Raw genomic sequence first — 14166 nt, 5'->3', positions numbered from 1 at the left:
CTGTTTATCGCAGCTGACATCCGGCACTGTGTGCCAGGAGCGGTCACGGACCGCTCCCGGCACATTAACCCCTGGCACACCGCGATCAAAGATGATCGCGATGTGCCGGCGGTTTAGGGTGATCGCGTTGCTGCGAGGGTCTTACCTCCCTCCCTGCTTGTTCCAGGCCCGGATCCAAGATGGCCGCGGATCCGGGTCCTGCAGGGAGGGAGGTGGCTTCACAGAAACCTGCTCAGAGCAGGCACTGTGAAGCAGCCTGCACTGCTCTCAGATCGGTGATCTGACAGAGTGCTGTGCAAACTGCCAGATCACCGATCTGTGATGTCCCCCCCTGGGACAATGTAAAAAAGTAAAAAAAAAAATTTTTCAAAATGTGTAAAAAAAAAAATAAAAAAAAATATTCCTAAATAATGAAAAAAAAAAAAAAAAAATTATTCCCCTAAATACATTTCTTTATCTAAATAAAAAAAAAAAACCCAATAAAAGTACACATATTTAGTATCGCCGCGTCCGTAACGGCCCGACCTATAAAACTGGCCCACTAGTTAACCCCTTCAGTAAACACCGTAAGAAAAAAAAAAAAAAAACGAGGCAAAAAACAACGCTTTATTATCATACCGCCGAACAAAAAGTGGACTAACACGCAATCAAAAAGACAGATATAAATAACCATGATACCGCTGAAAGCGTCATCTTGTCCCGCAAAAAACGAGCCGCCATACAGCATCATCAGCAAAAAAAAAAAAAAGTTATAGTCCTGAGAATAGAGCGATGCAAAAATAATTATTTTTTCTATAAAATAGTTTTTATCGTATAAAAGCGCCAAAACATAAAAAAATGATATAAATGAGGTGTCGCTGTAATATAGCTCTCAAAATGTGGTAACGCAAAAAATATTTTTTGCAATAAAAAGCGTCTTTCTGTGTGTGACGGCTGCCAATCATAAAAATCCGCTAAAAAACCCGCTATAAAAGTAAATCAAACCCCCCTTCATCACCCCCTTAGTTAGGGAAAAATTTAAAAAATGTATTTATTTCCATTTTTCGGTTTGGGCTAGGGTTAGGGTTAGGGCTAGGGTTAGGGCTAGGGTTAGGGCTAGGGTTAGGGCTAGGCTTAAGGCTACAGTTAGGGTTGGGGCTAAAGTTACGGTTAGGGTTTAGATTACATTTACAGTTGGGAATAGGGTTGGGATTAGGGTTAGGGGTGTGTCAGGGTTAGAGGTGTGGTTAGGGTTACTGTTGGGATTAGGGTTAGGGGTGTGTTTGGATTAGGGTTTCAGTTATAATTGGGGGGTTTCCACTGTTTAGGCACATCAGGGGCTCTCCAAACGCGACATGGCGTCCAATCTCAATTCCAGCCAATTCTGCGTTGAAAAAGTAAAACAGTGCTTCTTCCCTTCCGAGCTCTCCCGTGTGCCCAAACAGGGGTTTACCCCAACATATGGGGTATCAGTGTACTCAGGACAAATAGGACAACAACTTTTGGGGTCCAATTTCTCCTGTTACCCTTGGTAAAATACAAAACTGGGGGCTAAAAAATAATTTCTGTGGGAAAAAAAAGATTTTTTATTTTCACGGCTCTGCGTTATAAACTGTAGTGAAACACTTGGGGGTTCAAAGCTCTCACAACACATCTAGATGAGTTCCTTAGGGGGTCTAGTTTCCAAAATGGTGTCACTTGTGGGGGGTTTCTACTGTTTCTGTACATTAGGGGCTCTGCAAATGCAGTGTGACACCTGCAGACCATTCCATCTAAGCCTGCATTCCAAATGGAGCTCCTTCCCTTCCGAGCCCTCCCATGCGCCCAAACAGTGGTTCCCCCCCACATATGGGGTATCAGCGCACTCAGGACAAATTGGACAACAAATTTTGGGGTCCAATTTCTCCTGTTACCCTCGGGAAAATACAAAACTGGGGGCTAAAAAATAATTTTTGTGGGAAAAATGTTTTGTTTTATTTTTACGGCTCTGCATTATAAACTTCTGTGAAGCACTTGGTGGGTCAAAGTGCTCACCACACCTCTAGATAAGTTCCTTAGGGGGTCTACTTTCCAAAATGGTGTCACTTGTGGGGGGTTTCAATGTTTAGGCACATCAATGGCTCTCCAAACGCAACATGGCGTCCCATCTCAATTCCTGTCAATTTTGCATTGAAAAGTCAAACGGCGCTCCTTCCCTTCCGAGCTCTCCCATCCGCCCAAACAGTGGTTTACCCCCACATATGGGGTATCAGCATACTCAGGACAAATTGTACAACAACTTTTGGGGTCCAATTTCTTCTCTTACCCTTGGGAAAATAAAAAATTGGGGGTGGAAAGTTAATTTTTGTGAAAAAATATGATTTTTTATTTTTACGGTTCTACATTATAAACTTCTGTGAAGCACTTGGTGGGTCAAAGTGCTCACCACACCTCTAGATAAGTTCCTTAGGGGGTCTACTTTCCAAAATGGTGTCACTTGTGGGGGATTTCAATGTTTAGGCACATCAGGGCCTCTCCAAACGAAACATGGCGTCCCATCTCAATTCCAGTCAATTTTGCATTGAAAAGTCAAATGGCGCTCCTTCGCTTCCGAGCTCTGCCATGCGCCCAAACAGTGGTTTACCCCCACATGTGGGGTATTGTCATACTCAGGACAAATTGTACAACAATGTTTGGGGTCCATTTTCTCCTGTTACCCTTGGTAAAATTAAACAAATTGGAGCTGAATTAAATTTTTTGTGAAAAAAAGTTAAATGTTCATTTTTATTTAAACATTCAAAAAATTCATGTGAAGCACCAGAAGGGTTAATAAACTTCTTGAATATGGTTTTGAGCACCTTGAGGGGTGTAGTTTTTAGAATGGTGTCACACTTGGGTATTTTCTATCATATAGACCCCTCAAAATGACTTCAAATGAGATGTGGTCCCTAACAAAAAATGGTGTTGTAGAAATGAGAAATTGCTGGTCAACTTTTAACCCTTATAACTCCCTAACAAAAAAAAATTTGGGTTCCAAAAATGTGCTGATGTAAAGTAGACATGTGGGAAATGTTACTTATTAAGTATTTTGTGTGACATATCTCTGTGATTTAATTGCATAAAAATTCAAAGTTGGAAAATTGCGAAATTTTCATAATTTTCGCCAAATTTCCGTTTTTTTCACAAATAAACGCAGGTACTATCAAAGAATTTTTACCATTGTCATGAAGTACAATATGTCACGAGAAAACAATGTCAGAATCACTGGGATCCGTTGAAGCGTTCCAGAGTTATAACCTCACAAAGGGACAGTGGTCAGAATTGAAAAAATTGGCCCGGTCATTAATGTGCAAACCACCCTTGGGGGTAAAGGGGTTAATACTATGGAATGGCTGTAGAAAGATGCACATTGATGGGCTGCATCATGAACTGCTGATTTTATGGTCTCCGTTTTAAATACGGTAGATCTGTCTGCGCCATTATGGATGTCAAATTTACAACAGCTTGTCCAGATTTACGGATCAGGATATTTTTCATGAATGTTTGTCAGCTATAAAAAATGATTGATATTACAAAGACGTTCGTGGACAATGACCTTCATGTGTCACTGTCTCCTAATACTGTGCAGTTGATTGTGGCGCAGTCACCCGGAGTACTTTTTATCCATTCACCCACATTGTTAATAGACAGTGCAGGCTGACTAAAGGTTTCATTTGATCCTTTTTTTCCTATTTAGACAGCAATTTACAACGATACGTGTTTGTGCACAGGATCAAAAAGATATTTATTTGCTGGATTTAAACTGCATGATGAAGGTAGAAGCTGACATAGTTTATCAGCAAAAATAATCATTCCATTTCCTGGTTGGAAGATGTCCCGATCATGTACAATGTAGCAGAAATATCAAAGATTTTATCACAATGTGAAATAAATTGTACTTGGCTTCTGAAGTGACAGACTTGTGTTGGCAACTGGGACTGCTTGACTTGCTGAATAGCGCGCTGGAAGTGTAACCGATGCCGCACTTTGCATGTTTCTGTAACATCTGTAGATTTTTAATCTTTAATGTAATCTGCGTAATTGGGTGCGTTCGTAGGTAAGGGGGGGATTAACCGTTTCACTGCCAGGAGAATTGTCAGACTTCTGTCACAACAAAACAAAATAGCTACGTTTTAATAAAAAAAAAATATATATAATTTTTTTTTTTTTGCCTAAAGGCAGATATGCCTTAGGCCGGGGTCACACTTGCGAGTGTGATGTGAGAAACTCGCCCCAGTCTCTCGCATCAATACCCGGCACTCGGGTGCTGCCGGCACTCGGACCTGAGAGTGCGGCTGCATAGAAATACATACAGCCGCACGCTCTGGTCCCGACCCCGGCCTTATTGTGAAAATGCCATAAATACTTTACAATCATCAACACCTTCTTGTAATTGGGTAAAATTCTGAACAGTAGTTCCTGAGACGCACAGTACTACCTAAAAATAAAGATGGGCGCCGTTCATACATACCACCCTGTCTGCAGGAGGAACCTTATAGCGCTGCTGTGCATTTGGATCTGTATTCTGTCTGGTCATTATATGAAAACAGCTTTTACCTCTCCTTCCATGGCCATCAATGAGTCTTGATCTAAATGCCACCTGAACACCTGTGGAGAGATCTTAAAATTGTTGGGAGAAGGCACCCTTCAAATATGAGAGACCTGGAGCAGTTTGCAAAAGAAGAGTGGTCCACAATTTCAGTTGAGAGGTGTAAGAAGCTTGCTGATGGTTATAGGAAGTGAATGATTGCAGTTATTTATTCCAAAGGGTGCGCAACCAAATATTAAGTTGAGGGTCCCAACACCTTTGTCCCGCCCAACCTGTAGTGGATGGTGAGATATGGAGCCTGAAAGTCAAAAGTTCAAAACATGGTTACCCTTTTGCTCATCACTGTATGTCTAGAGCCAGGCCCTGGTTAGTTTTTTGTCAGTCAGCTGAGGGAATCAAACCAGAGTGAATAGTGTTGGAGCTACAGAGCCAGAATCTCAACTCCACAGGCGTTGTGCGCCAAGCTGCAAGTATCACTGACTGCTGTGGATGATAGCAGTTTTGTGTGCGCAAACTGAGAGTAGCTCAGCCATATCTGAGAACCCAGGGTCTGTATTATTGAAGAAAAAGATCCTTCATAATGGCCTGACTGTGCCTGGAGATTAGCATTGCCTTTACTGCTCTGTGGGTCAGACGGGCTACCTTATTGTGCCCACCCTGAGAAAGGACTGTTTTCGTTATTGAACATTTTTACTCAATAAAAGCTGTTTTCTTAATGGTCAAAGTTTATGCCAGAAAATAAAACTTTATCCTGTTTGAGATGGAAATTCATGCCTGTGTGGACCTCAGCAGCTACCAAAGAGTCTGAATACCTACTATATATATTTTTTTATGAATCCTCCCTGAATCCATTAGTAAGAGATTTTGCAGTAGTGGGCAACCCTTTTAAGTCCTATAGGTAAAAATGTGATCAGTTTTGGAAATATTTGATAACAAAGTGGTGTGATTACCATTATTGAACCCCATTAAATTTCCTCATAGGATTTATTGATAAATTCACAAATGTTGCTGTAAACAAATGTATGGAAAAATAAAGAAGACATTGCTGATATATGTATTTGGGTTTTCCTTTTCAACGGAAATCACAATGCAATATCTGTCACCTAATGGACACCATGGATGACCCATAGTCCTCATTGACTCACAGTCCCGTGAGGGGTTGTTTAGACTTGTGGAAATGGCGCTGTATGCTGTGATATTTTCCTTGCCAATTATCATGGAGGCTCTATATGCAAACGTGCACATAGCCAGATATATGTGTGTCTTTGTGTTTATATATACACTACCTTTCAAAAGTTTAGGGTCACCCAGATAATTTTGTGTTTTTCATGAAAACTCATACTTTTATTAATCAAATGAGCTGCAAATTAATTGAAAATCTAGTCCAGACATTGACAAGGTTCGAAAAAAAGATTTTTATTTGAAATAACCATTTTCTCCTTCAAACTTTGCTTTTGTCAAAGAATGCTCCCTTTGCAGCAATTATGGCATTTCAGACCTTTGGCATTCTAGCAGTTAATTTGCTGAGGTAATGTGGAGAAATTTCACCCCATGCTTCCAGAAGCCCCTCCACAAGTTGGTTTGTCTTGATGGGCACTTATTGCGTACCAAACGGTCAAGCTGCTCCCACAACAGCTCAATGGGGTTGAGATCTGGTGACTGCGCTGGCCACTCCATTACAGATAGAATACCAGCTGCCTGCTTCTTCCCTAAATAGTTCTTGCTTAATTTGGAGGTGTGCTTTGGGTCATTGTCCTGTTGTAGGCTGAAATTGGCTCCAATCAAGCGCTGTCCACAGGGTATGGCACGGCGTTACAAAATGGAGTGATAGCCTTCCTTATTCAAAATACCTTTTACCTTGTACAAATCTCCCAATATACCAGCAGCAAAGCAGCCCCAGACCATCATATTACCTCCACTATGCTTGACAGATGGCATCAGGCACTCTTCCAGCATCTTTTCAGTTGTTTCTGAGTCTCACAAATATTCTTCTGTGTGATCCAAACACCTCAAACTTGGAATCGTCTGTCCATAACACTTTTCTTCCGCTGTCCAATGTCTGTGTTTTTTTTTGCCCATATTAATCGTTTCCTTTTATTAGCCAGTCTCAGATATGGCTTTTTTTTGCCACTCTGCCCTGAAGGCCAGCATCCAGGCCTCTTCACTTTAGACATTGACACTGGCGTTTTGCGTGTACTATTTAATGAAACTGCCAGTTGAGGAGCTGTGAGGCGTCGATTTCTCAAACTACAGACTCTAATGTACTTGTCTTGTTGCTCAGTTGTGCAGCGGGGCCTCCCACTTCTCTTTCTACTCTGGTTAGAGCCTGTTTGTGCTCTCCTCTGAAGGGAGTAGTACACACCATTGTAGGAAATCTTCAGTTTCTTGGCAATTTCTCACATGGACTTGCCTTCACTTCTAAGAACAAGAACAGACTGTCAAGTTTCACATAAAAGTTATTTTTTTTGGCCATTTTGAGAGTTTAAAGGGAACCTGTCACCCCGTTTTTTGAGATTGAGCTATAAATACTGTTAAATAGGGCCTGCGCTGTGTGTTACTATAGTGTATGTAGTGTACCCTGATTCCCCATGTATGCTGAGAAATACATTACCAAAGTCGACATTTTCGCCTGTCAATCAGGCTGGTCTGGTCAGGTGGGCGTGTTCACAGCGCTCTTTTCTTCCCCAGCTTTCCGTTGGTGGCGTAGTGGTGTGCGCATGTCCAGAGTTCCGACTTCCCTGCGCCCACGTGAAGACACAGCCCGCGATCTGCGCTGTAATCCCTTGCATCGGTGGGGGCGGCCATCTTCCTGTGGCCGCGCGTGCGCAGATGGAGTACTCTGCTGCACGGGGCTTCAGGAAAATGGCCGCGGGCAGCCGCGCGTGCGCATTAGAGATCGCGGCGGCCATTTTCCCAAAGCCGAGTTTGGTAAAACATGTTTTATGAAAGTTGCTTAACTTTGCATGTAGGAGGCAAATGAACATTAAAAAATTCTGTGAAAAGCTGTCCAACATTGAAAGAGATTTGGGCTATTTAGTAAGTTTGTGTACCTTTTTAGCAGCTAATGGATCATACTGCCTCTATTGATGGATGGCTGCAAAAACCTACATCCTACAAACCTAAACACCCCTTTAAAAGCTTTGATTTTAGCTTAGGTTGTGTAAATTACAGTGATCTATCATGGGTTCCAGTGAAAGAGTAACAAGTCTGCTTTATGGTATAAATGACTTACAATATGTGATTAAAGCGAACATGCCATCAGATTCAAGCTGTCTGAACCAAGAATAGCATGAATCCGGCATTGGTTTGTGTGGTTCTAGCCAGACATGTCGTACTCTGAAGTCCTGCAGCCTTTCAGAATTATTACTTTTCAAAGACTGTTTAACTATGACTCATCCAAGGTAGATTACCAGTGTCTCCTTGTCTCCTCCCTGACCTGATCCCTTTGACTATATCCACACACTGGGAGAGATCTGTCAGTCACCCGGAGGTGTGCCAGGAGATGGCGGATAGGGACTTGCCCCCGACTAGTCAGCTGAGTCACATTCAAAGGCTTTTCAAAGTATGTGTCCTCTGAAACGCTGAGAGAACCTACCTGGCTGCAGTCACGCCAACCAGTACCTGATCCATGCTGCCAGTTGATATATTTTTACATTTTCAGTTACCTATATCCCGATGGTCGAAGCTACAATCCGGACTTGACAGGTCTATGTGAGCCCACGCCACATGATCACATCAAAGTAACCCAGGTATGTGTTCTCATTTCTGCTTTCATTTGCTATCAGGGAGCTTTCCATCTATTGATTCAATGTTATTTGACAAAGGTTTTATGAATTCTATTCTATGAGAGATCATAGAACCACACCAGAATTTTGGTATCTGTGATAAAGCATTAACTTCTTACACTTAGACTTCATCAGTTGATACAGAATTTCCAACTATCCATTTTATTTCATTTTTGTATTGTACATTTTCGAAAAGCTGGTAAATTTGTTAATTACTACAATCATGGCCGAATTTGTGAGTACCCTTGAAATTGTTCTAGAAAATAAAGTATTTGTCCCAGAAAATTATTGTAATTACACTAGTTTTGTTATGCACATGTTTATTTCCTTTGTGTATATTGGAACGACACAAAAAAAAGCTAAAAAGGCAAATTGGACATAATTTTGCACAAAACCCCAAAAATGGACCAGGCAAAAATGTTGGCACCTTTCCAAAATTATGGGTAAACAACTTTGTTTCAAGTATGTGATGCTCATTTAAACTCCTCTATGGAAAGTAACAGGTGTGAGCAATATGACTATCACACCTAAAGCCAGATATAAAGTGGAGAAGTTTACTCAATCTTTGCATTGTGTGTCTGTGTATGCCATACTAAGCATGGAAAGAGAAAGGAGAGAGAGAGAGAAGAGAACTGTTTGAGGACTTGAGAACCAAAATTGTTGAAAAATAACAACAATCTGAAGATTGCAAGTACATCTCCTGAGATCATGATGTTCTTTTGTCCATGGTGCACAATATAATCAAGAAGTTTTCAACCCATGGCACTGTAGCTAATATCCCGTCCCTGGATGTGGACGGCAGGGAAACATTGATGAAAGGTTGCAACTAGTGATGAGTGAGTGTGCTCATTACTTGGATTTTCCGAGCATGCTTGGATGTTCTCCGAGTATCTCGGGCATGCTCGTAGATTATGATTTTCAGCTGCTAGACAACCTGAACACATGCACGGATTGCCTGTTTGTTAGGGAATCCCCACATTTATTCAGGCTGTCTAGCAGCTGTAAATCATTCAGCTGCGGGGACTCAAACATAATTTCCGAGCATGCCGAAGATACTCGGAGAACACCCGAGCATGCTCGGGAAAACCTGAGTAACAAGCACACTCGCTCATCACTAGTTGCAACACAGGATAGTCCGGATGGTGGTTCAGCAGCTCCAATCAAGTTCTAAAGAAAGTCAAGCTGTCCTGCAGGCTCAGGGGTCATCAGTATCGGCACGAACTATCTGTAGACATTTGAATGAAATGAAACGCTAAAGCCCCCGTCACACACAGCAAGATCGCTAGCGAGATCGCTGCTGAGTCCCAAGTTTTGTGACGCAACAGCGATCTCAGTAGCGATCTCGCTATGTGTGACACGTAGCAGCGATCAGGCCCCTGCTGTGAGATCGCTGGTCGTGTCGGAATGGCCTGGGCCATTTTTTGATCGTTGAGGTCCCGCTGGGTAGCACACATCGCTGTGTTTGACACCTTACCAACGACCTCGCTGACAGGACGTCCCATTGAATCATCATGAAATAGCATCGTTCTACAGGTCGCTACAGTTCGCCGCATCGCTGCTGCGTCGTTGGGGAGATCGCACTGTGTGACATCTCACCAGCGACCACATAGCGACGCTTGAGCGATCCCTGACAGGTCGTATCGTTGTCGGAATCGCTCAAGCGTCGCTATGTGTGACGGGGCCTTAAGGCAGGAGACCCAGAAGGAACCCATTGCTGACACAGAGACATAAAAAAGCTAGACTACAGTTTGCTAAAATGTACGTGAATTAGCCAAAATCTTTCTTGGAAAGCATCTTTTAGACATATGAGACCAGTTCTTTCAACGACCTGTCCAGTAATACCGTTTCTTGGCCAGTCCGTTCCTCCATTCCTGAGAAAACCGCATTTGAATTGAAATGTGCATAGCTACTGTAGATCTGAAACCTCTATCATTCCGGCTATGATGCTAAGATGTTATTTGCTTATTTTAAGCCCTTAGCACCTTTATTTGGGGTTTTAGATTAATCATTACTTGATAGTTATTATTAAGTTTATTTTTTTGTATTCATATCTTGACAATTTTTCACTTCCAGGAACAATATGAATTGTACTGTGAAATGGGCTCAACGTTTCAGCTGTGTAAAATATGTGCAGAAAATGACAAAGATGTGAAGATTGAGCCCTGTGGGCACTTGATGTGTACTTCATGTCTCACGTCTTGGCAGGTATGGTCATTACACATTAAATTGTAGCGTTGTCATTTTAGATTAGCAGGTGTGTTATTGTTATATCTTAACACCTCACTTTTACGTTGTTAGAAGGTTCCTTTTTTATATTGTTACCTTGACTGTAATGACTGAGGGAAACAGATTTTCTAGTTGAATGAGAATTCGAACAATTCTTCACAGTACAGGCTCTACTTCAAATATCTTATGAACTCTTCAACTACACACATGGTAAAAATTGTTGGTACCCCTCGTTTAATGACAGAAAAACCCACAATCGTCATTGAAATAACTTGAATCTGACAAAAGTAATAATAACTAAAAAATCTATGATAATGAGCCAATGAAAGTCAGACATTGCTTTTCAACCATTCTTCCACAGAATTAAAAAAATAAATAAAACTCATGAAATAGGCCTGGACAGAAATGATGGTACCCTTAACTTAATATTTTATTGCACAACCTTTTGAGGAAATCACTGCAATCAAAAGATTCCTGTAACTGTCAATGAGACTTCTGCACCTCTCCACAGATATTTTAGCCCACTCAAGAGCAAACTGCTCCAGTTGTCTCGTGTTTGAAGGTTGCCTTTTCCATATGGCATGTTTCAGCTCTTTCCAAAGATGCTCAATAGGATTTAAGTGAGGGCTCATTGAAGGCCACTTCAGGATAGTCCAGTGTTTCCCCTTATCCATTCTTGGGGTTTTTTAGCTGTGTGTTTTGTGTCCTTATCCTGTTGCAAGACCCATGACTTGTGACTGAGACCAAGCTTTCTGACACTGGGCAGTACATTTCTCTCTAGGATCCCTTGATAGTCTTGAGATTAAATTGTACCCTGCACAGATTCTAGTTACCCTGTGCCAGATGCAGAGAAGCAGCCCCAGAACATAACAGATCCCCCTCTATGTTTCACAATAGGGACAGTGTTCTTTTCTTGATATGCTTCATTTTACCGTCTGAACATAGAGCTGATGTGCCTTGCTGTGAAAAAGTTCCATTTTTGTCTCATCTGTCCATAGGATATTCTCCCAGAAGCTTTGTGGCTTGTCAACATGTAGTTTGGCAAATTCTTTTTTTTTTTTTTTTTCAACAATGGTGTCTTCCTTGGTCATCTCCCATGAAGTTCACTTTGGCTCATACGACAACAGATGGTGCGATCTGTTCCTTGAGCTTGAAGTTCACCTTTAATCTGTTTAGAAGTTTTTCTGGGCTCTTTTTTTTCACATTCGTGTTATCCGTCTTTTTTCATTTTCCATTAATTTTCCTCCTGCAGCCACATCCATGGAGGGTGGCTACAGTCCCGTGGATATTAAATTTCTGAATAATATGTGCAACTGTAGTCACAGGAACATCAAGCTGCTTGGAGATGGTCTTATAACTTTTGCCTTTTACATGTTTGTCTATAATGTTTTTTTCTAATCTCTTGAAACAACTCTTTCCTTTGCTTCCTCTGGGCCAAGTTGAGTATGATACACACCAAACAGCACAGTGAGTATCTGTAGTCCTATATACAGGCCCACGCACTGATTCCAAGATTGTAGACACCTGTGATGCTAGTTGGTGGACACACTTTGATTTAATATGTCCCTTTTGTCTCATTATTTTTTTCATCGGTACCATCATTTCTGTCCAAGCCTATTTCATGAGTTTTATTTTGTAAAAATTCTGTGGAATCATGGTTGAAAAGCAATGTCTGACTTTCATTGTTCACTATCATAGATTTTTTAGTCATTGTTACTTTTGTCAGATTCAAGTTATTTCTGTGACCATTGTGGGTTTTTCTGTCATTAAACGCGGGGTACCAACAATTTTGACCACATGTGCGTGAAAAGGAACTTACAGAAATTAACTTTTCTTACATTAAAACATACATTAAACAAATATAATCTTTGCCTCTCCCCCCCCCAAAAAAAAACATAGAAAGCACTAGGAAACGTTGGATCGTTCTGTCTCTAATCCTAATTTTCAGAATGGCCATTGAGTGTTAATACAATAATGCTAAAATGAACTTAAAGGTCCCATCTCTTATATTCATAACATATCCATAGGTTATGCCATAAATGTATAGGATATGTGAATCCCACCAATGGGACCTGAAACTATAAGGCTAGGTTCACATTGCGTTCAGTGTCTACGTTAAACGGACTACGTTACACCGCGGCATAACGTGGTGTAACGTAGTCCGTTAACGGCGCCATTAAATGCAATGTCGGGCGCATCGCTAGCGCACGCCCACAATGGGCGTGTGCTATTGATGCGTCCAACATTGCGTGACGGAACCGAGACGCGGGCTGCAGCTTTTCCGAGTCCGTCACTGCTAGCGCAGATGGAGCTAGCAGATGCTCCATCTGCGCTAGCGCTGTGCAAAGTCGGCACTTGCGTCAGCGCAGTCCGTTTAACGTATGTGTTGAACGGACTGCACTAACGCAGTGTGAACCTAGCCTAATAAGAACTGGCCTTAATGTGCACAAAGCGGCTCTGTTCGCAAGATAAATGCCAGAGATATTACAATATGGGAATTTTCTTTACTGTAGAAGGAGTGTGGAGTGTATACAAATGAAAGTAGAAAGGGGGGCGTGGCTATGTAGTCGAGTGGAGAGGACGTGTCTGGCTGGAGCTCCCGTGATCCTGCTCATAATCCTGATATATACTCACCCAGGAGGGTTTCTTTAGCTGCTGTTCCCTTGGGCATACGCAGCATCAATAGTAAAGAGTTGGTCACACAGGGTTAATAGCTGCGTAACCTGAGTGCGTTACACTGCGCTCCGGTAACGCTGGCATTAACCCTGTGTGAGGGCTGACTGGATGACTGGAGGATAGTATGGAGCGGGCACTGACTGCGGGGAGGAAACAGCGGCCATATTGCCGCAGGACTGTGGCCTTTGCTGATTGGTCGTGGCAATGGTTCTGGGCGTTTTGCCACGACCAATCAGCGACTTGCGTTCCATGACAGACAGAGGCCGCGACCAATGAATATCCGTGACAGAAGGACAGACAGACAGACAGAAAGACGGAAGTGACCCTTAGACAATAATATAGTAGGTAGATATCTATCTATCTATAGCTGTGTGTGTATATGTATGTGTGTATGTCCAGGATTGGCATTTGCACCGTCGCAGCGACGGCCATAAAATTTTGCACAGTCGCACGTCTGGACCCCGAGAGCGTCATAGGCTATGTTGTGAGGCAAAATTTTAACCCCGCGCATTCTAATTCACCAAACAATTTTGCCCCTATCTACATAATGAGGAAAAAGTGAAAGGAAACGTGTTGGAGGCAAATTGACAGCTGCCAGATGTGAACAAGGGGGACTTAAAGAATGAGAGCGATGGCGCCAAAGAGTATATACCGTACAGTTGCTAAGGTGGGGCCCCGACATGGGATACTCACCACACACAGGGATATGAACACACACACAAAAGGCGCCACACACTACCACGTGCTTGAACACATATACCACCCTCAGCACACATTTCACCACACATACACCAACCTCGCCACATAAAAGTCGAAACACAAAAGTCGCCGCTCAAAGCTCGCCACATGCAAAACTAGGCTCACGCAAAACTCGCCACACGTGCAAAACTCACCTCATGGAAAACTTACCACATGCAAAACTTGCACAAGCGG

The 14166-nt window shown here is 42.2% G+C and overlaps 1 protein-coding gene across 1 annotated transcript in view; it reads left to right on the top strand.

Annotated features, from left to right (window-relative positions):
* Positions 1-14166, top strand: part of CBLB (Cbl proto-oncogene B) — a 242320-nt gene that overhangs the window by 148548 nt on the left and 79606 nt on the right. Inside the window, exons 7-8 of the mRNA XM_069757756.1 lie at positions 8208-8295; positions 10405-10536. Coding sequence (XP_069613857.1) covers positions 8208-8295; positions 10405-10536 — 220 coding nt within the window. The remainder of the gene's footprint in view (positions 1-8207; positions 8296-10404; positions 10537-14166) is intronic.

The sequence above is a fragment of the Ranitomeya imitator genome, chromosome 3 (genome assembly GCF_032444005.1).
Source record: "Ranitomeya imitator isolate aRanImi1 chromosome 3, aRanImi1.pri, whole genome shotgun sequence".
Taxonomy (NCBI): Eukaryota; Metazoa; Chordata; class Amphibia; order Anura; family Dendrobatidae; genus Ranitomeya; species Ranitomeya imitator.
Note: the sequence above shows the minus strand (reverse complement) of the source record. Positions and strands in the feature narration are given on the sequence as shown.